Consider the following 21535-nt stretch of genomic DNA (forward strand, 5'->3'; position numbering starts at 1 on the left):
AGGAGAGCAGCACTGTAACAATTAGTTAAGTCTCACAGGGGAAATAAAGCTGAATGAGGACTAGGATATAGAACTTGCTACTCCCAGCCCACTCTTTAGACAGAATCCAATTCCACTGCTTTCTGAAAACACCTGTTTTGACAGAACGCATGTTAGCAAAGCACAGCATGCTCACAGCACATCAGCTTCCAGCAAACAAGAGAGGAAGTGGAAGCATTTGCCAGTATTAACTACTTTCTGCTACCGGTTGGCAGAATCCTCCAAGGATAACCAGCTTCACAAAATACAGCTGTGAAGATGGAGCTGGCTGCGGAATTTAGGGCTGGCAAAGAGCTAAAAACATCTCTTATGCTGAACATCTGCTCTTGCTCCTCTTTCGCAAGGTGAATGTAATTAACACAATCTCAGATAACTAACAGAGGATACAAGAGGAGGTAAAAAACCCCAAATGTTTATATTACTTACCCAGAAGAACAAGAATAAACAACCTTCTTCCTTATGAGAAAAGGGAACAAACCCTTCTTTATCCTAACACATTTTAAAGGGTGAACAAGAAGCTCCAAGAGCACTTCCCATTAAAAGTAGCAAAGGGGGAAGTTATAATTTTTGAAAGCATATGAGGTAAAGTTATCTCCATATCTTATCAGTAGCATAAGAAAATACAAGTTAGATAATACACACAGCAAAACCTGTGTAACTTAGTACAGAACTAGGTACTTACCCAGACAGATATGTAACAATAGGTTTCATCCTTATACATTTCTATAAATCAATTGCTTATTTGAAGACCATTAGATTTGAAGTCCTCACCTGTTCAGGTGCTAACTAGTACAGTGGGAATTAGAATGCCTTATTCCCATATAAGGTTGGGACTTCATTCCCATATGCACTCTGCTGTAATAGTTCAATGTCACATTTTAAAAGCAAAGTCTCCTTTTCCAGCATCAACAGCTCCAACAGATGATATGAGGCTGACCAAAACAGGTAAAAAAGCCTATTAGAGATGGCCACAACTGAGGGTTTTGTAATAAACCTTTTGCTGAGTCTCCCCGTTTGAACAGCCTTGTCAGTGTTAAGCCAGCCTATACTTGATTCACTCCTCACTGTAGACTCAGTACACGGCAACACCAGTACTCAGTATTTACAGCAGTACACAGTGCCAAGGGCATCAACAACTCTGCTGCCTTCGGAACCTTTTCTTTCACAGGGAAGGCTTTGCGTTCAGCTGCTGAGTATTTGCCTTCTCCCCAGAAGCCTAATGTTGTTGTTGGGGAATAACATCTCCAAGGAAGATGATTTGGCAATTGTTGACTAAGTCTCTGAGAACCCCAGGCAACAAATATCAAGCACCTTGTTCTTAGTATACACAGCATGAGACCTAGCCTCTTCACGATAATCTTTGTAGTGCTCCAGTTTTTGTGGGTTGCCACTCATCTACATGAGAAAGGAGGCAAAGCACTATCAGACATCACCGGATCGGTTTGGATGCAAGTCCGCATGTCACAAAACACAGATTACTGAGCCCCCTCTAGTGGCACAACGACTGGAGAGGTTGGCTTGTGCCTCTTACAAAGAGGTGTTTGACACCTGCACCACAGCAATTAAAGGATGAGCTCAAGAACAATCTCTAAGGGATGACCATCACAACAGCTAAAGTACCAAATGCACTTTAATGAGTTCCAGATTTTGTTCCCAGAAGGAATTTATAATGTGTCAGTACATTAGGCAGGTATGCAACTTGCCCTGAACTACAACAGGCATGAGGAGAACCGACTATAACATAGTAGGTATTAAAGTTATTCTCAGAAACCGGTTTTCCACAGTATTAGAAATAAGGCATGTTTCAGGTGTGCAAGTGGCTGCTATATTCAGTCTTCAGATGCCGTATTTGCCCTTTAGTTCTTCCACTTTTGCTACGTAAGCTTTCATTGCATCTTCTTTGGACATTCCTGAAGGACAGAACACAGGGATCAGTCAGATACAGATTAAGACACCTTTTACATGCAATTCACAGTTCCTTGCTATAGCATGTAGCAGCATGCCACCAGAGAGCAGAAAAGATAAGAAGGTCACTTGGCTGTGAATCTAGTATTAAAGTTTTAAACAAATGTGTTCAGCAGTCATAAGAAAGCAGTGCTTTGAAGCAAAGTTACATTTGTACAGACAGCAACTAAACAGTGTGTATTAGTTCTATTAACGCCATTCACAATTATTACAGGAAATTTATTCAATCAACTTAGACTGCATTTAGATGTAGTGTTGGCTTCTTAAAACACCAGAAAAATCCCATTTTCATAGATTAGACCGCTTGTTTGGCTCATCATTTAGTGCAGAGCGCCCAGTTTTAGGAAAGCTTTAGAATAAACACAACAACTGGGAGGAGAGCTCAGTCTCTGGGGTACTAGGCTGGGAGCTGGAAAACAGAGATTTAGGGTTCTGCTGCTGCTACAGTTCTCTTTTGTGTAACATCTTCAGCCAGCTGGGCATTATGCACCTTAATTCCCTTTCACACAGGCTACATTTTTCAGGACTACTTCTGCCTTGCAGAGGTAATCAAAAGTAAGTTTATCATCACAGCATTCTGACCTTCTAGAACTCGTCAGGCAACATTATTTTATTTCTTGCTGAACCACATATGCTTTTCTGACTAGTTTGCCTGTGGTTTTATTTATTAATTTTTATTTTTTAAGCAGATACTTACCTTTCAATGCATTCCAGGCATCCCACTTTGCTTTGCCTTTGAAGTCCAGCATACCAGGGCGGTCTGACAGAGACAAGATAAGCAGCAGAATTAGCTTGTGTGGTCTGTGTGTAGGTAATACCTACTCCTTTCCTGAAGGCTATTTATCTCTTAATTACGATAAGAAACAATGGTTCATCTCTGCAGCTATTACTTACTAACCTGTAGTCAGGAGATCACCTCAAAGGAGCATCCTGGAATGCTATTGGTGGCAACAGAGCTATTCTCTGTCAAGTTCCCTTAAGACAGCGGCATTTGAGCAAAAGAGCACCAAGTAGTGTGATGTGGTTTTATTGTACTTCCTGAAGAGACTGCTGTTGCATGACAGCTATCTGATGAAAGAACATCAGTGCTAAAGTAAAGCAGAAATGCCCTAAGGTCCATTACACAGAGACACGTGAAAACAAAAGCTAGTAGCATGCAGCTTGGAACTCATTATCCTCAAGTTAATCATAGGTTTCTAACATATAGCTCTTCATTTGTTCTGTCATCTAGGGGTATAAGCTCTGAATTCTAATTCACTTCATTGCAGGCTACACTGTGGCCAAATAGTGAAGAGATGAATGAGATATGGATGTGTACATGCTTATTCTTCACCTAAAGTCCCCTCTGTCTCCTTAAAGGAAATGCTTAGGATTAACAAATAGAACTGGACAGTAGCCTGTACATTGGCCACAAAAATACCCTTGCACTGCTCACATGGCAACATGACCTGCAGAGCTAGTTGGCAGCTCCACCTCTCTCTGACAAAAACCCTATTAGCTTACTCTTACACAGATTCCTTTCCTAGCCAACTCATGCTGGCTATTGCTTTACAAGAATGCAGCAACTTACAGAAACGTTGGTACATTAACAGCTCTAGAGCACCATTTCACCTTGGCAAACATTAATAACACTAGGGTCCAGCCACACCAAAAGGATCATGTCTTAAAACCAAAGTCAGTTGTTTTCTCCCTCCATGCTGCCCATCTTGGGAAAATTGGACTGCAAGCACCCATACTTACCATTTCCTATACACTCCTCACTGCCAGCTTTTAATTCAATCAACACCCAATAAACTTCACCAGCAACTGGGTCAGGAGGCCAGCACTCCAAACAAATGACCTTTTTCCTTTCTAATTCTAGTTACTCAAGCGTTACACAAGGTCAACAGAGACAGGCTTCATTCTAAATGTTATTCCTAGGCTGAAGTAGCAGGACAGATTTTGCATAACATGCCTGCAGAGATATTTCTGCCACTGTCCTTCTGAGATGTGATATTTAATTGCAGCTCCTATAAGACTTTTCTCTTGTTCTTCCGTTTTGGCTTTCCAATACTATTTTTAGCAGCCAGTCCAGCTTAAACAAACTGCCCCCCACCCCAAGTATTGCAACTTCACACTTGCATAGTTTGCCTTGCTGTTTAAGCCTGTTTAACTGAGAAGCGTTTGTATTAAAGCAGCATCCCATGACCTAGGCAGCTACTTATTGAGAGAGGTCTCCAAAAATCCCAACCCCAATATTTGCGCAAAGGATTCTCACACCGCCGCTATATGATTCAGATGACTGCAGCTGGGTTAAATCTAAAAACCGCAAGTCGCACAAACCCTTATCAGCTCGGCTTACGCTTGCCTCCACAGGAACCCACGCCAAGTCGGTACCGAGTCATGTTTTGCCAAACCGCGGGATTGCGCGAAGCGAGGCACGCAACAGGGGAGAGGGTTTGTCTCCCAAAAGGCCTCCGGCCGCAGCCGCGCCGCCCCCGGGACCGGGGCGGTACCCACCCGTGTTCACGTCGCCCACCGTGGCCTGTTTGTAGTGGCTGTAGACGTCCAGCATCTCCTGGTCCGTCGGCTGGGACTTGAGCTGCTTCACCTCCTCGGCGGCCTTCTGGAACGCGGCCTAGAGGGGGAAAGGCCCCGCGGCGGGGCGGCGGTGAGCACCCGCACGCTGCTGCTGCTGCTGCGGCTACGGAAGCCGCCGCCAAACAGGGGGGACAGAGTGAGGTACCCGCCGGCTCCCCACAGCCCCCTCCCCGGCACAGCCCGTACCTCAGACATGGCGACGAGCCCGGCGCGACCCCGACTCCCGGCGTCTGCCGCGCCACCGCCGCCGCTCGGCCGCTTCACCCCTCACCAGAGCGTTCGCTGACCAATCCCAGCGCCACGGGCAACACGGCGCCAATCGGGGCCCGCCGGGGGCGGGGAGAAGCCAGGCAAAGGGCCAATGCGGAGGCGGCGCGGGATGGGCGGGCTTCGAGGGGGGAGGGCGACGCTCGGTAGCATGAGGGGCGAGCCCGAGTATTGCCCAACTGCAGGGCTTTGGGGGCGGGGCCTCCGCAGGCGAGAGGAGGGGGCGGGGACAGTGCACCTCGCAGCCAATCCCTCGGTGCGGTGGGTGCCACCGAAGGGATGTGGTTGGTGGGGCTGTGTGAGGCGGGGCGAGAAGAGATACCCGGAAGCGTCGGCGGGGCAGTCGGTAGTAAGGCGGAGGGCCGTTAACGGTCGCTTTCGGGCGGGACAGGGGGTGTGAGGGCTGAGGGGAGGATGCTCGGTCTCAAGGAGATGTGCTGGGGCGGGCAGTGCTCCGCCACAGGCCCGGGTGCTGCTGCTGCCGGCGGGCGGGAACCGGGCAGGACCGGGGGAGGTTCCTCCTCACAAGAGATCTTGGCCATCAGCGCCTCTGAAGCGGGCAGCGCCCTGAGGAGAATCTGCCATGTTGTCCCTGAGGTGGCGCTGGGTAGTACCTGCTCCCAGCCCTAGATGGGATCGGTCTGTTGGGTCTGTACAGTAAATGTGAAAATAGGCGATTTCCAATTGTCTGTGCTCCTAAGTCTGTATTCCTACAGTGTTCTTACATGCTGCTCGGGAGAAAGTGAATTGAATGCTGTCCCCTTTTCTTTACTCTGCAGTATGCCCTCTGGATCCTGACCCCATGTGGAATAGTATCAAGAAAATATCTGTCTTCACGGTTTAATATAAAACTAGTTATTTTGAGATGCAGAGGAGTATGCTTTTTTTGATTGGCATCCTTTATTTGTGCATCACAGCCTATTTACAATGAAAATGGAATTAGGGCTCTGGGAATTATTAACCAGGGGGATGTAAAAGCAAGTTGCCTTGTGATGTGGAAGGTCTGGGTCCCCATTCTGCAGAAAGTATTTGAAGAAAATATTGCTGGTTTGCTTTGCCAGGATACAGCTAGAACAAATAGAGCAAAGACTGGGAGGTACCTGGATACCTGCGTTGCAGTGGGGTGCTTAAATAATCTCCCTCCCCCCCCCAGCAAAAAAGGAAAAAAAAAAGACACGAAAAAAAGAACATAAAGGGATAAATAGGTAAGAGAATCCCTTGCAGAACTGGAAGTGGTGACTGAAATGACTGCTAAGGGATAGGAGATAGAGAGGTCATGATGTGCCCCTGACTGATGTTGCAACACTTAGACTGCAGTCTTTGCTCATTGCTGCAGCAGCCATGGCAGTTCAGCATGTGACCAGACAAGGTTGTTGAGGAATACCCAGCACCAAAAATAGAGAAGTTTGCTGATGTAGGAAAGAGGTCATTTTCCTGTGGAGAGAAAGAACCCAACGGAGCAATGCATGGGCTTGTTTGAAGAGGAGCTCAGGTTGATAAGGCACTTCCATTGAAGGTTCTGCTCTCTGTTAAAGTAGTATAAGCCCTGTAGAGCCATTCTAGAGACCTACTATTATAAATTAAATTAAACCCCTTAATTATGCAGTAGTATACCAGGAGAATTACTTGCATGTGTATGTGGGGGAGGTTTTTCCACTTTCTGTAGGGAGGTGAAAATGAGTGTTGTGTAAGAGCTTAGGCATTTTTCAGGGTATTATGCTCTCTACAGCATAAGTATATTAAAAAGGTTTTGGTTTTGTTCATGTTAGTACATTCTTTTAGAACACAAGGTTATTCATCCAGCAGGTAAACTCTTCAGTCACTTGAAACCCAAATGACATACTTGCATTTATTCATAACATTTTTGTGTGTTTAATATGGAGTCTGGTGCTGTAGTACACAGCACAGGTACAAATACTGGACCATTTGGTGTGCAGTATCACTAATATCCTAGGCAGCCCTGTTTGTTTTGAGATACTGTTACTGCTTCTGTAGAAATAATACAAATGAAGTCCTGAAAGACATAATGCTATTGAATTTCTCACCATATTTTAATCTTTGAATGAGGCCCACCTGCACATTGTTTTCTAGCTGTGCTTGTACACAGAGGAACGGCAATAATTGCTCTCTTTAATGTTTTCCAGGTTACTCAGAATTAATTCTCATGTCAGCAGAAGGCTCAACCATCACAGTCCGTCTTGTTCGCTCTTTTGAACACCGGAACTTCAGACCTGTGGTGTATCATGGAGTTAACCTGGATCAGACAGTAAAGCAGTTCATTAATTTTGTGCGGAAGGGTAAGGGATGGTTGTCTTATTCATTCATTTCAGTCCCATGTGTTGCTGTGTCTGCACAAGCAAGTGGAAGGGAGCAAATGAATGGGAATTCTGCGGCTTTGGTAGAGATGCCAGATTTGTGTTTGCATCTTCTCTGTGCTCTCCTCCCTTGGATGAGAGGTCTGGAGTTAATAAGAGCTTCCGTGGTCAGTGTGCTGTGCCTAAATTTGGATAGACTACTCCCCCTGCCCACATCCCCATGTTTAGTCAAAAAGACAAGGGCATTGCTGCATTTGGCTCAGTGCCTCAGGCTCCTTGAGTAGTGCTGTCAGGCAGCTATTCATAAATTAACAGGAGTAAATTAATAGAATTTAGAGAGCCTTTGATCCTTAGGAACTACACCAATATGTGGAATGTGGGAACGTAAGTCTGTTTGCTATTTGTGAGAAGAGAGGATCTTGAAAAATTGTTTTTGACACTGTGAGGTCTCACCGTGCATGTTTGCTGCTGAGTTTCTGTCTCCGTCTTGAGCTTTGTGGTGCAGATTTACTCATCTATGGGCTTTATGTTTTAGAAGCCTGGTTGAAAGTGGCAGTGTATCTGTAAGTTACTTAATGTAGACCAGCCCATGCAGCAACTCAGTAGTTAGGGTGTTACCCTAATCTTGCAGGTGTATTTCTACACACCTGAATGGAGACATTCAAAGGGTGCAGAATAATATCACTTGATTTTTTTGCATGAAGTCAGCTTAAACAAGTCTTGAGCTGTTACAGCTGATAACATTTGAGCAACTCCTAGGACATTGCCCTAGGCCTCACAGCTGTATTGTGTTTTCAGCAGCTTCCATATTTCTAGACATTGATAGGCATGGCAAGATCTTAGGATGCCTTTAGAAAACTACAAGCACTTTCAGAACATATGGTACAGCTGCTGGTATGAAGAATAAAATGAAAAACAATGCTAAGAAACTTGCTTTTGATGTGTGCAGTATTGCAACTCACTGCTATTTGAGACAAAGCTAGTGTCTTGAACAAGACTTTTTGGAGCCTCATTCCACAGATGGATAGTGCTGTTCCTGGTCCAAAAGCCATGTTCCTTCTTTTACTGTAATCTGTTTGAAGGGGCAGTTTGAGATAACTTGTTAAACTACTGATGAAATTACGGTTTCAGCCTCCTTGCTGCTGAGCATCCCACAGGTGGCTGGGCTTCCCAAGGCCCTGGTTAAATCCTTGGGTGTCACTGGGAGCACTGGCACCAGGGAAAGTGTTAGTGTTCTTGCAGTTGCTTATGGGCTGTCCCCTGCATGGGAGTAAAGAGTTCATTTTCTACAGTTTGGCTTCATTTTTGTGGCTGGTTTACTGAACATGAAGCGTGGCTGGGTTTACTGAACAATTCAATTATGAATGACAGTTGTCAGCTGTTTGTGTAAGGTAGAGAGAGATGCTGTGCAAACCACTGACAGAATGTTCCTGGCAGATTTCTGAAGGATCAGACTCCTGCGATCATATCCTAATTGCATTGACTCACTGTCCTCATGGGTCCTTTTGTTCAGTGGGACTTCATGCTCAAGTGAAGTTAATCAGATACAGAGTAACTATAGAATCTGAGCCAAAGATTGTGTTTTATTATTTTATGCTCAAACAAGTCTTCTGTGTTGTGGATTTATTTTGATGTAAAGGATGCCCAGGGTGCATACGTTGCATAATAATGGAAAATAAAATATTTGAAATAAAAAAAAAGACACCTTTGTTTTAACTTGGTGCTTTTATTTTAATAGATGTGTCTTCAAGAACAGGACTTCCCCCTCCTTTTAAAAATTACAAGTATGGTAGGTGTTGGGTTTTTTTTCTTGTTTTAATTCCTGTAAAATGCAGACATAATATTTTATACCAGTTTTTATACAATTTAAAAGATAACTGCTGTAGAATACTCATGCTGGTGGCAGTGCCTGCCTACACTTGCAACTTTTGGGGCTTTGCTGCTGGGATCACGTCTACAGAATTTGACCATTATTTTGAAGTTCTGTATTAATCTTTGAATTAGGCTGCATGTTATACATTATTTGCTAATTGATACTGATGATTTTTGCTATTAATTTTTTATTACTTTTATAAGTGCCTTTTAACTCTGTTTTTACTCTAGTGAGCAGCTTGTGATCTCAGATGCTTTGAAATTGTAGTTCTCTATGTGCTTATGTGTTTCAGTATCTAATTACTAATTGTGAAGTCAGAAAGGATGGTGAAGTGGGAGCTGAAGGCAGGAAGCAGAAAATGCTTAAGACTTACATACTTAAATAATTTACACGATATAAGAGAAGCAGGGAAACTTCGCTCAAACTAGATATGAAAGCTCTTAAACACAAGCTGATGGAATGAAATAGCCTGGTGTGAAATTTAGGCTGACTTTATCCTTTAATGTAAAGCTATGTGTATATTTCCTTTTTGTGAAGATTGGCATGAACATGTGCAATTCATCTGTTTGGGACAGAATACACTTTCCAAATAGACTAAACTACTTTCTTTCTTGGAGTTTGCTAACTCTGATATCAGTAACATATCTTTTCCTAAACTTGGTAATTCTGAAAGTTCCCTTGGAGTTTTGCTGCAGGTGATCTTCTGTCTCCCATGTTCTTGGAGTTGACAAACTCCTTCCTCTACAGTGGTTCAAAGAATTGAAAGAGGAACCTACTTAATGCATGTGAATGGCAATAGACTCTATTTGCCTATTTAAAAAAAAAAAAAAAAAAGCCAAGCATTTCATTCTGTGTTCTTGCTGATGGTGAAACAGATAGTGCAAAATGAAGGCAGAAAAAGAGTTAGGGATTAAGGTTTATGATAGGTCAGTGGCAAGGACTTGAATGTTACTATTATTTTTAATATATTACTTAAAATCTAGGTAACTGTAAGTTTGAATTTGGAGGTGCCCTTCCTCTCTCTAATATCTGTGGCTTTGGCTAGATGAGGAGGTCCTATCTAGAACTGCTGCTATCAGTTGTATTCCTGGTGCTGCCTATCCCTGTTGCTAGTTCTTTCATCACTTAGAGCATCAATTTATTTTTTCCCAAGTTGTATGTTGTGGCTGAGCACCTGATTGTGCTGTGTAGGACTGAGCATAATGTGGGTGAAAAACATTGCAGAACTTTAAAACCTGTTACACCAGTTAGTGGGGGCGTACTTTTAGTGGGATCGTGCTAGCTGCGTGGAAATTTTCACACAGAAAAATCAAAGCCAAGTTCCTCACCTTCCCCTCAGGCTGTGAATCATCCAGGTTCATGTTTTTGGCATCTCTCGTGTGCTCTACTGTCTTTCTTGTATTTTGGTGATGAAAGGCCAGTGATACTTCTGCATGAATAGTGCTAGTAAGAGTCAGATTTTTCCTTCTGCTTTGTTTGGTGGTGCCAGAAATCTCAGTTGGACCTGGCTGTCTCTCACCTTGCCTGTTTCAGCTTCCTTCTCTCCAGAATTCAGTTGCCACTTTGTTCTCTCAACATCATAGATAATGCCATCACATTTTTTTACTTGGCTTGGTGCTCTAACTCTCATCTCAAAACTTATGACTTCCATTTTCTCTTAATTTCTTTGTATGCATCTTTCTTGTCCTTGGTCTAGAACTCTTCTCAGTCAATCGTCTCATCTTCATACCCTGTCATTGCCATCTTTTCACTGATGATGGCAGCCTGGGTGCCAACTTGTCTTATAAGCTGCTTCTCAATTCCCCCCCGCCCCCGAATGTAGAGCAATATGGTAGATACTTGACAGAATCAGACTTAGAAAGTGATTTCTTACCTATTGTCACAGAAGATCTATTACCAGAAAAGGAAAGATTAAAAATTTGGGTATATGATTGAGTGGGACTAAATGGGGATGAAATAGCAAAGGCTATTGAGAGGACATAAGGCTTTAGGTAGGATGAGAAGAGTCTGCAGTTTCATCTCTCTAACAGAGTTAGAGAAGCCATTTAATAGCTCGGATGAAGACATGGTAAACTGCTGGATGCCAGGGGCGGAGCTGTGAATAGGTAAAATTGAGACAATAGTTCGGAGGGTGACTGCGCAAAGACTAGAGAAAAGGGAATATGACAAAGTAGATGGAGAAGCTTAAAACTAGCAGGCAGAGGCTGGATTGTATTTGCTGTGGTAAAAAGGTTTCATGATAGCAGTATATTGTTACTGTGATTGCTTGGTCTTTTTGCAATGCTTCTATGCAGGATGGAGCATGGCGATCGCAATTTAATATGCGTTTTGCTTCTAATACTTTAATTATTACAACATGCTAAGGCTGCCTTATCGGTGACCTCTGCAGTGGGAATACAGAGTCGTTTTTACCTTACGTAATGTTTTAAATAAAATATTCAAAGTGGGCCAGAGTGGTATGGAAGCAGACTTCTGAACGGGAATGTGATCTCTGTTATTCTGAACATCTGATACTTGCTTTTGGTAGTTTGAAAGTTGTTTTAACCTATATTTAACTTTCTTGCATCCTTTTCTTACCAGACTATTTCAACAAGTAGTGGTCAGTTGCACAAAACCAAACTAAAACAGCAAATGAGCAGGCAAGCAGAACTGGTTTTTGCTTCTTAGCTGGGAAGGGATTGATGTGTTACTCTGAATTTGTTCAAACACAGAGGCTTTGAAGTTTGAATTTTTTTTTTTTTTTTTAGTGCTGCATGGGTATCTTCTGACTTCCTTTCCCTCTGAATCTTTGCACTCATCTGGTTTCTTTAGTGACCACATTATTTTCCCCTGTTTTTCCCTTCTGTTAACAAAGCCCTGCCCACGTTGCCAGAGGAAAGTGGTATTTCTTTTTTTTTGGTATAGCATAATTTCTTAAAGTACTATACTGCACAGACATATCAGCGGCAGATATTATTGAAGAGGGTATAGCATTAAAAAGAGGAGAGGCTGTACATGTTCATGGAAAATGGATTTGCTTAACAAAATTTCTACTGTGGGTGCTTTCTTCATGAGAAGGAAAACTTCAAGCAATGATCTGAAGTGGTCAGGTTACTGTGTCTTAATCACTTGCTGCCTATCAACTTAACTGTAGTTGTTGACAGTGCATAAATGGTGTTTGTCCTGCCCCAGTTGCATGCGTAAAACCTGTTAGATTAAAACACCCTAACTGGCATTTAAATTTATGTGTTTTGACTGGCAATTGGGATGGTCATTAGTTAGTTACTGTAATTCAGCCAGCAGATGGAAGCCCAATAGGATATGGTACCTTAATGTTGGATTTACTAGTTTAAGACTGTGGCTGCAGGACTGGGAAATTAAGATGTTTTCTCCTCTTTTAGGTTGAATACACAAAATTGTTAATAATCAAAGATTTTGACCCTTACCTCCTGTTTGTCTTTCTTTCCCCAAGTACAACTTTCAGTGTTACCTGCCTAGTAAGCCTTATTTTAGGAAAACAATGTATTTTCTTTCAGATACAATGAAGATTATTCACCAAGCACACAAATCTAAGGTATGATTATTAGTTGTATTCTTCCCCTTTTACATGCTTTAATGCAGACAGAACTCTGCACTGTCAAACAAGACCGGGGCAGAGACAGTCCATAAATGCTTATTCTTATCTTTGTATTCTGGTTCTCTGATTTGTAGACTGGTGAACTTGTAGTGAGTTTGGAAGATGATGACAAACTGATTTTGAAAGAAGACAGTGTGCTGAAAGCAGCTGGAGTAGGTAGGAGTGCATTTGTATTGACTGAAGGTGCTGTTCATTGTGGTTGTCATTAAACTGATAACTGGCTGATTATGTTTGGATAGCCTGCTGAAAAGTAAATGCTATTCCTGATGCTCTTTACACTACTTGATAATTATTCAGGGAAGAAGCGGGGATAATGTACATTCAAATCATTGGACTGAGGGCAGCAGGTATCTGCACTCCAAACGTTCAGAATGCAAATTGTGTTTTTTAGAGGGTATATTATAATTCTGCTGAGAGTAATTTTAAATGATTGACAGATAGGTTATTAGTACCGTGTCTGCTTAGTCTTATCAGTAACATTTAAACTGATGTTTTGGTTAGAAATGTAAGTAGTGGAACCAGCATGGAATAATGAAATAAGATTAGATTTGTTTAATGTGCAGCATATAGTGCCTGATAGCCAGATAGCTCAGGAAAGCTCAAGCAGTATCATTTAGAGAATGTGCTGAACATAGCAGAGAGTTGAAACTTGACCTGATTTCTCACATTTTGACAGGGGACTACATATAGGGCATGTCTTTTGGTAATAATGTAAAGAAATGTCTGTCATGATAAAATTGATGGTCCCTGGATGTCCTTTGGGCTTCTCATAAATGTGGCTGAATGACTTTGTGGCAGCAGGGTACTTAAGGGATGTAGTTGCATTCCACCTTGATATGGACATTCGCTCATTTGAATCTGATTTGCCTAGCTGGAACGCATAACTGCCTGTGCTCTAAGTGCAGGGGTGTCGCAGAGAAAGCTCCCTCCTGTTCCTGATGCCCTCTGATTGCTCCCCAGCTAGCAACTGGGATTTCTTTCTCATAGGTTTCTTGGCTCTTTTGTTTCCTGCCATTTACTTTCTGGCTTTAAGTGACTTGGGATGTCTGTTTCATGTTTTTCTCTGGGGTGCACTGCAACTGGCCTCAGTATACCTTTCCTAAAGGTCTTTGGGTGCTTCTATAAGATGAATGATAGTTATTCTCTGGCTGTTTGTATTAAACCAAGTCTTTTTATCTGGAGGAGAAAAAAAAAAAGGTTCCTCAGGAAGGAGGATTATTGGCACTCAAGTCTTACGGATTTGTAATTTAGTTAGCAGAAGATTCATTTAAGCATGATTTTTATCTACCTAAGGCATAAGAGGCAATGAATTTCAGGAGAGGGGCTGATGACAGTGCCAAATGTTGAATTAGAACTGACATTGTCCAGAGCTGCCTTCTTTCAAAAAGGTATTGATAAATATTTGTATGTATTATCCATCTTTGAAACTGGGTTTGTAGCTACAACAGTGAAACAGTTGGATGTGATCTTGAAAAAGGTGTCAAAACATCAGAGTAAATGTTATAGTGAAAGGAAATTGGAATAGACCAGCCTGTTCTGTGTCTCTGTACAATGAGAGGGGTGGCTTATTCAGGGCAGAAAACAATTCAAAGCTGCTTTTTATTTTTTTCAGAATAACTAACATCAGTTAGTCATTACTATATAGTGCGTATTTGTGATAGAAAAGAAAAACTCTTGCTTTGTAAAATGCAGCGTGCCATTATGCTATTTTGATATGTTCCAGCATATCTTGATATGAAAATTAGCTAAGTTAAGAGTGGGGTCTTTGTAGTAAAATCTTGAAGATTTTACTTTTGTTCTTCAACAAGAAGTGGAAAAGAGTAAACTAAGGAAGTGAGGTATGATAGCATATACCACTAGTCCTCATTTTGTACGTTTTCATTTAAATCAGTAAGAAGATTTGAAATCTCCTATTGGCATATTAAGTTTTCCCAATATCTATTCTGGACAAGATTTATTAGAATAAAACGGAGAATTGCCATTAGAAAATATGGGAAATTCTGAGACACGCAGAACATTTTTTCTAAGCTGCAGTTGATTGCCCTTGGCACTTTACAGGGTTGGGCTAGAGAGTTATAAATTATGAGGACATTAGATAAGTATCCTCGGGAAAGCCTCTGTGGTAGTGATTATTATTACAGCTATTATCTAGTCAGCAAAGTTAATGCTTGCCTGTTTTTTTTAAGAGCGGGTGTATGTTAATAAAGTGTTCGGTATTCATTGCAAACAGTCTTGTCTGTTTTCTAGTTGAGATTCTAAAACCCCTTCTGCTCTTTTTCTTTTTTTTCTTTCTTACAAGACAGGCAGACTTCATTAACTTCAGGTTTAATTTAAAAAACGAATGTGGAACTTATTGGCTCAGCACCTTAAAGAATTCCATGTTTAATAATTGTGAAGGCTTTCCATCAGATTTGTCTCTGTTCTGAATTAGTAATGTTGCTGACTTATTGTTTTAGAAGAGGAAGTCCTTGACCTACTGGGTTGAAAGAATTGTGACTGCTCTGAACCTTTGTGGGTCCTTTAGCTCTGCCATATCCCCTGTGAATAATTAGAGGTATTTGAAGGTATTGCTCGAGAAGCCAATTTGTGTCTTTCACTTTGCATATTGTTGAAGCCTCATGAATTAATCATCAGCAGGGCAAAAAATTAACGTCTTCAGACACATATTTTGATGGGTCATGAGGGAGAATGTAAAGTGATCTGTAAAATATTCTACTGATCCTCTAAGTATTAAATAATTATACCTACAGGCTAATTTAATGGAAAAAATAGTTTCTTTTTCCCTTTCCTAACAGAAAAAATGCACAAAAAAAGAGAAAATCATTCTTTGTTATTTTTTCTAGCGTTTAAAGGCATTAGAAATGCAATAATTTAGTTTGCTGAATGCTTATAAAAACAATTCTGAAGCCTGTGTTAAAAAAAATCTTCAGGGGTCTTGTGTACATATTTACTTCTATATATTCAGGTTCTTGTTTTGTTGTTGTTCGTTTTTTTAACAAGTTTAAACAACATCTTTAATACTGGAATATTTTTTGTAAAAATATGAGGGGAAAAAAAAGTGTATGGTGATTTATAATTGTCTTTGACCAAAAAGTTGCCAGTTGTCTTCTAAGATTCTGAATAGTTGGCTGTTGGGTGGTTCATTTACTGGTGTGCTAAATATTTAATTTTTTATTCGTTCTAGCAAATGAGACCGAATTAGCATTCTTCTGTGAGGAAGATTACAGAAACTACAAAGCTAATCCTGTTTCGGCCTGGTGAAGATCCCAAGAGATTGTTTTGTTTTCCCATACCTGTTGTAAATTTTCCTTATTCTGCTTAATGAGATTTTTCTTAAAGATCAATAAATCCTAGAGGATTGCTTTGCAAACAGTGCAATTCCCTTCCTATAGAAATTAATTTCTGTCGATATGCTGAGACTGAGAGAAGGAAAATTGGGGGACATCAATGACTTTTTCCTTTCTTGCATTTCTTTTTCCTTTGCTTGCCTCTTACAATGCAGGTAGTGCAATCTCTGACCTGTGACACATGTTCTTGGTGTGATCTGACAGCAGACATTAGCTACATACGGAGATCATACAATGCATAGTAAGATCCCATCACAGTACTAACTTCTGATGAAAAGGGAAACGTTTTATGGCCAAATCACTGGGTATTTTAGAGAGCTTGAGAAGAGAATCTCTCCGTTTCAAGTCATAGCTTTACTTCTCTTCATTTTATGTTTGGTCTCTTTTGTTTAAATGGTGCAGACTGGCAAGTGTTTCATGATTTTCACTAGTGAATGCTTTCCTTTATACTCTGTTCCAGCCCTCTTTAGCATGCTGAAAGGGACAAATGACTGTTGGGAGGCTTTTGTGTTCAAGGACCAGCTCTCCTGTTTTCAGCTCTACTTCATGGAGACATCTTCATGTAAGAGGTAGCAACCTGAGTTCTGCCAGGACATCAGTGTGCTTAAGTAGGAATTGGGCATTTTTTCAAATGCAGTGAAAGCTCATGGTTTCAGTTTTAAGAATAAAACCTGAATGATTGCATTTTTGCGAGGAGAGGCCCAGTCTGCGAGCCCCATGTCTTCAGGACTGGAATTGATTCTTTCCTGCTTTCCAAGAGCCAAATACTCTGTTGCTATGTGTTAGTTCTTGATAATTCCAGGCTCTCCTAATACATTAACCAAATCAAGAACAAGAAAAAAAAATTATGCATCCAATAAAGTACCTTTAGATAGATACTGCTTATGAAACTGCTTTTTAGGGGGTACCAACATGGGACACTGTGCCTTTAAGCCTCTCTTCACTGAAATAGAAGTGATGCTGGCTCTCTGCTTTAGCAGGCTTTTTGGGCATAGACTGTGCTAAATCAAATGGGTAATTGCTTTAGACCTACACATCTAACCGCACCTCTGGGTGAGAGCTGACAACACCATTTCCACAAGAGACTTTCCAGAAAAGTAATCTTGCCATTTCCTAGAGCTTTGATTAATTTTTTTTATTTATTGATGTGTGTCGTGGTTTAACCCCAGCCAGCAACTAAGCACCATGCAGCCACTCACTCCCCCCCAGTGGGATGGGGGAGAAGATCGGGAAAAGAAGCAAAACCTGTGGGTTGAGATAAGAACAGTTTAATAGAACAGAAAAGAAGAAACTAATAATGATAATGATAACACTAATAAAATGACAACAGCAATAATAAAAGGATTGGAATGTACAAATGATGCGCAGTGCAATTGCTCACCGCCTGCCGACCGACACTCAGCTAGTCCCCGAGCGGCGATTTCCCGCCCCCACTTCCCAGTTCCTATACTAAATGGGACGTCCCATGGTATGGAATACACTGTTGGCCAGTTTGGGTCAGGTGCCCTGGCTGTGTCCTGTGCCAACTTCTTGTGCCCCTCCAGCTTTCTCGCTGGCTGGGCATGAGAAGCTGAAAAATCCTTGACTTTAGTCTAAACACTGCTTAGCAACAACTGAAAACATCAGTGTTATCAACATAGCACTGTACCAGCTACTAGGAAGACAGTTAACTCTATCTCAGCTGAAACCAGGACAATGTGTGATAGTGAAAGTACATGTGTGATTTCCAGAGTATCTAAATAAAAGTTCTCTTTACTTTAGATGTAGGGCCAAAGGAACCTCTATGGATTGTTCCTGCCTCATTTTCTTCATCCTTCCTGACAACTCTGGTTTAGGCTGGTTTTGGTAGCTGGTGTTACTCACCAACAGCTTTGTTTCAAAAAATTTTATTCTCTTGTGAAAGTAGTCTACTACTTTGTCATCTGTGATTAAAAGGGTGATTGTATCTTTATCTTGTAAGCAGTCCTGTGTCACTGAAGTCATCTGTGTTCTCTTGGGATTTAGATGCTGTTATGCATGCTCCGATGAATTTGTGAGGAGAATTTACCACTTGCTTCCTCTTTCTGTCCAGGCCGCCTTTCTGTTGCTGGTACCTGCTCCGCAAACATGGGCCCATGTCTCAGCTACCTTCTTACACAGTCTGTCATGTTTGCAGATTCATCTGGTTGATATGAGTTTGTACTGATCTTCTCAGATGGTTTAAGCTAATACATTGCACTCCAGAGTATACCAGCTTTGTTCAGCCAAATTTACAATAATGAAGGTAACTTTGTAAGAAGTAGATGGCATACCAGAGAGATCAATGTCTCAGACTGTCCTACTAAGGCATGTAGGTGATGTCTGTCAGCACACTTGGGTGCTCAGACTGAGCAAACACTGTCACTCTTTTCTTCCTGTTCTGGGGATTTGAATTTGGTCTTCAGCCCTTTCAGACAGATTTGGATGGGTTTTGTGATCCCTTTTCTCTAAGGCATTTGTGTTTGAAAGAGGCACCAAATTTTAACAACTGTCCTTTCTGGGCTAGGACAGTTACAAATGTTCAGTGCCACATCGAGTGTGGCACAGTGAAAGAGCAATTCGACAGCATCAGTGAGAAAATGGTAAATGTTTTAATGCAAATATTCAAGAATGATGTATCTGGCTCTCCAGATTAGCTTCTCTTTCCAAGGGAGGAGTTAAACTACTGCTTTGTGAGCTCAGTTAGCTCTGGCAATGGCACTTTATTGGCTCCTTTCTGCAGCAGACAGTAGAGCCTTTTGTAATGCTTTCAATGGCCATACTTGTAAACTGGTTTCTTCCTGAAGTGTTTTTCTTCTGTTTGTTTTTTTTTTTTAATTGGACCTTCAATAATTCTTCTTTCAAATAAACCCCACAAAACTACAGATAATAGCTGAGAACTTGTTAAGATAGATGGTGTTCCAACATTTTTTGATGGGATATGGTATAACTTTGTGTCAGAGTAGGTTTGATTCCAGGATTGTTGAGTATTGAATGAAATCTGTGAACACTGGCTAATAAATTACTAAAGACTGAGATGTCTTTGTCCATGTTGTTATGAAATCCTCTTTCTATTGAAGGAAACCACCTACAGAGTTGGTAGCATGGTTTGTTATCCTGGCAGCAGAGGTCATGAACTGCATCGGTTTGCAATTGTTGTTAATCGAAGGTGGCTTCTCCATAATGTGTAGTGGGGTAAGTCATATAGCTTTGCGAGTGTTCTTAGACGTCGTGGGGTTAATAAGGACTCATCTTTCAGTACAATGTCCTTGGAGCCTTTCACTAGGTTGTTTGTTTGTTTTTTTTTTTTTAAACAAGAACAGCATCCAGACTGGATACTGAAATAAGATACAACTTCTCCTGGGTTATAGCACTCTAGTAGGGAAAGGCAGTCAAACTGGAAGCTGGGGGAGTGTGTGGGGCTTGGGTGTTTCTTAGAGAAAAAAAATCACTTCAGAGAGACTGGAGTTTTGGTTAGGAGGTGTGGAAGAATAGCTACTAAAGGAGAAGAGAGGAAATTAGGAAAGGAATTATCATGAAGAGGAAGAAGCGGTAACAGTGTAGCTGAATAAACAGGCAAAATCTTGAATGTACAACACTCTTGGCACAGAAATACTGGAGTAGAGCTGTTTTTTATAGCACTAAGGGCATGAAAATGGTGCATTTTAATATTTTTTGGAATTGACTCATAACTGCTGGAATAGGCATCTTGTTTTTTCTGGTTTTGTCACGTTATACTTTCTGCATGCAACAGTTTTTGTGTATTTTTCTGTCCAGAGGTAGTTATGTTGCCTCTTGAAGAAGCAAGAGCTAAGAAAACTGCTGACATGGATAGCTGAGTTAAATGTTGCCAGTTACCAATGGCATAAAAGAGTCCTCAAAGGTCTGAAATATACCACCATTGAAGTTGGGGAACTGCTTTATCTGATGCAAACATTCTGTCTTAAAGGCGATCCAGAGAGATGTTGTAAGCTGTGGTGTTTCTCTTTCATTCCCTGGGAGTATTCAGCACATCCCCTGACGGATCATTTACTTAAAAACAAGCTTGCAAGTAACAGTCCAAGAGTTACCACAGCCATGAGAGGGTATCTGTGGGCCCTGTCCTTGGAAGCTAATAGCCACAGAAATCCTGAGTGTCCAGAGGTCAAGAATGAAAAACCAGAACATGCGATACTCATTCTTGGTCTCACGTGACTGATAGGATCCTGGCTTCAGGGCAACGGCATCCGGCTGGAGGCATTACAAATGTTTAAGGGAAGTGTACACTTTTGCTTATTGAACAGTTTGGACTGAGCTCAGTCTTCCTGGTTGGTACCCGATCTTCCTTCCATGACTTCCTTTTCATAGCACTTCTTGGCACAGATTTGCAAGTGATTAATGAGTCAAGCAACGATGCTCAGTAGATAACTTCGCTACTTTTCATATTATCAGGACATTGACTTTTCCCTACTACCTACTTACCTATTGAGTTAGAGAAACAGATGCACCTTTGCATGTTTTCCCAGCCACTTCCCTTTGCTTCTTGCTGCCACCTCTGCTGATTTGCAGTGCTTTAATTGTTAGGTTTGCACCTCATCTGATATGCAATAGTAGCATTTCCTGTGGCAGTGAATGTACAGGATTTTTTTTTTTGTATTCATGAGGAAATAAGCTTTGAAATAAAGAGGAGACCTTTTCTACTCTTGTCACTGATAGTACACAACAAAGGATCCTTTCTTGCTTTACAGGAGGACTGGTATGGGACAGCACTGTCCACTGGTCAGTGGAAACAAAAATGTTTTTATCATAATGCTTTGTATCTTGGAAAGAAACGAGAGAAGTTACATCATTTTTTTACATTTGCTGCAAAAAAAAATGCAGCAAAAAGCCAAGACTTATTGCCATAAACTCTCTGCAGAGAAAGCCACCAGATGTCAGCACAGCCTGTTCTTTCATTCTCCAGAACCTGTGTAAGCCAAGAAATATGTAATGTTTATGAAAAGTGCTTATTTGTGAATTGGTTTAGCCTGCAAAGTCTGTACTAGGGTTCTGGTGATGAAAGCTGAGTCTTTCCTTGCAGAAAATATTTCTTTTTATATTAAAATCAAAAAGCGGCAAATTGAACTGGTATCAGTGCTTAAATTCCTCTTGTTAGAGAGCATCCTTTGCGGAGCCAGTTCCAGCGTATCTAAATCTTTGCATGCTGTGAGGAAGCATTTGCAGAACGTTCATTTGAAGAATTGTCTGGAAAAGATCAGTGTTAATTTGCTGAGGTTTTGTGAAGTAGACTTTAAGTATACCTATTTTTTTTAAACACAAGGAAAACCGCTCAGAACAGACACACATGCAAAGCAGAGCAAAACATCTTCAGCAACACAGCTTAAACACACAACAAATGTATCCTCCATGCTTCTGACCCTAAGCTCCTACTATTTCTTCCTTGTAGTGCAAGGGCTGAAGGGAACCTGGCATTGCGCTCTGCGGGCCACGCTTTCTGAGCTGTGATGAGCTGATATAGGATGCGAGTTTCAGAGCTCAAACCCAAGTACACTGCACA

General features: G+C 41.4%; 2 protein-coding genes across 3 annotated transcripts; one reads left to right on the forward strand and one right to left on the reverse strand.

The window, feature by feature from the left end:
- Window positions 1-1651: 1651 nt before the first annotated feature.
- Window positions 1652-4860, reverse strand: DBI (diazepam binding inhibitor (GABA receptor modulator, acyl-CoA binding protein)). The gene is made up of 4 exons (XM_010575117.1): window positions 4771-4860; window positions 4504-4621; window positions 2702-2764; window positions 1652-1949 (listed from the first exon to the last, which is right to left on the reverse strand). The coding sequence occupies exons 1-4, from the start codon at window positions 4777-4779 to the stop codon at window positions 1876-1878; spliced, it is 264 nt and encodes an 87-aa protein (XP_010573419.1). The 5' UTR covers window positions 4780-4860; the 3' UTR covers window positions 1652-1875.
- Window positions 4861-5179: 319 nt separating this feature from the next.
- Window positions 5180-16103, forward strand: LOC104836505 (chromosome unknown open reading frame, human C2orf76). 2 transcript variants are annotated; one of them, XM_010575119.1, is made up of 6 exons: window positions 5180-5197; window positions 6996-7148; window positions 8905-8955; window positions 12555-12592; window positions 12730-12811; window positions 15840-16103. In XM_010575119.1, the coding sequence occupies exons 2-6, from the start codon at window positions 7016-7018 to the stop codon at window positions 15914-15916; spliced, it is 381 nt and encodes a 126-aa protein (XP_010573421.1). In that variant the 5' UTR covers window positions 5180-5197; window positions 6996-7015; the 3' UTR covers window positions 15917-16103. The 2 variants fall into 2 exon arrangements, with proteins under 2 accessions (XP_010573421.1, XP_010573420.1); XM_010575118.1 differs by lacking the exon at window positions 5180-5197 and adding an exon at window positions 5218-5382.
- Window positions 16104-21535: the final 5432 nt, after the last annotated feature.

The sequence above is a fragment of the Haliaeetus leucocephalus genome, unplaced genomic scaffold, assembly GCF_000737465.1.
Source record: "Haliaeetus leucocephalus isolate CR32 unplaced genomic scaffold, Haliaeetus_leucocephalus-4.0 Scaffold451, whole genome shotgun sequence".
Lineage (NCBI taxonomy): Eukaryota > Metazoa > Chordata > Aves > Accipitriformes > Accipitridae > Haliaeetus > Haliaeetus leucocephalus.

Coding starts and splice junctions, on each gene's coding strand:
- LOC104836505 (XM_010575119.1), top strand. CDS start 7,016: ATGTCAGCAGAAGGCTCAACCATCACAGTCCGTCTTGTTCGCTCTTTT. Junction 8,956..12,554: donor TTTTAAAAATTACAAGTATG/GTAGGTGTTGGG, acceptor ATTTTCTTTCAG/ATACAATGAAGATTATTCAC. Junction 12,812..15,839: donor GCTGAAAGCAGCTGGAGTAG/GTAGGAGTGCAT, acceptor TATTCGTTCTAG/CAAATGAGACCGAATTAGCA.
- DBI (XM_010575117.1), bottom strand. Junction 2,765..4,503: donor GGTGGGCGACGTGAACACGG/GTGGGTACCGCC, acceptor TGTCTCTGTCAG/ACCGCCCTGGTATGCTGGAC. Junction 1,950..2,701: donor TGCCTGGAATGCATTGAAAG/GTAAGTATCTGC, acceptor TCTGTCCTTCAG/GAATGTCCAAAGAAGATGCA.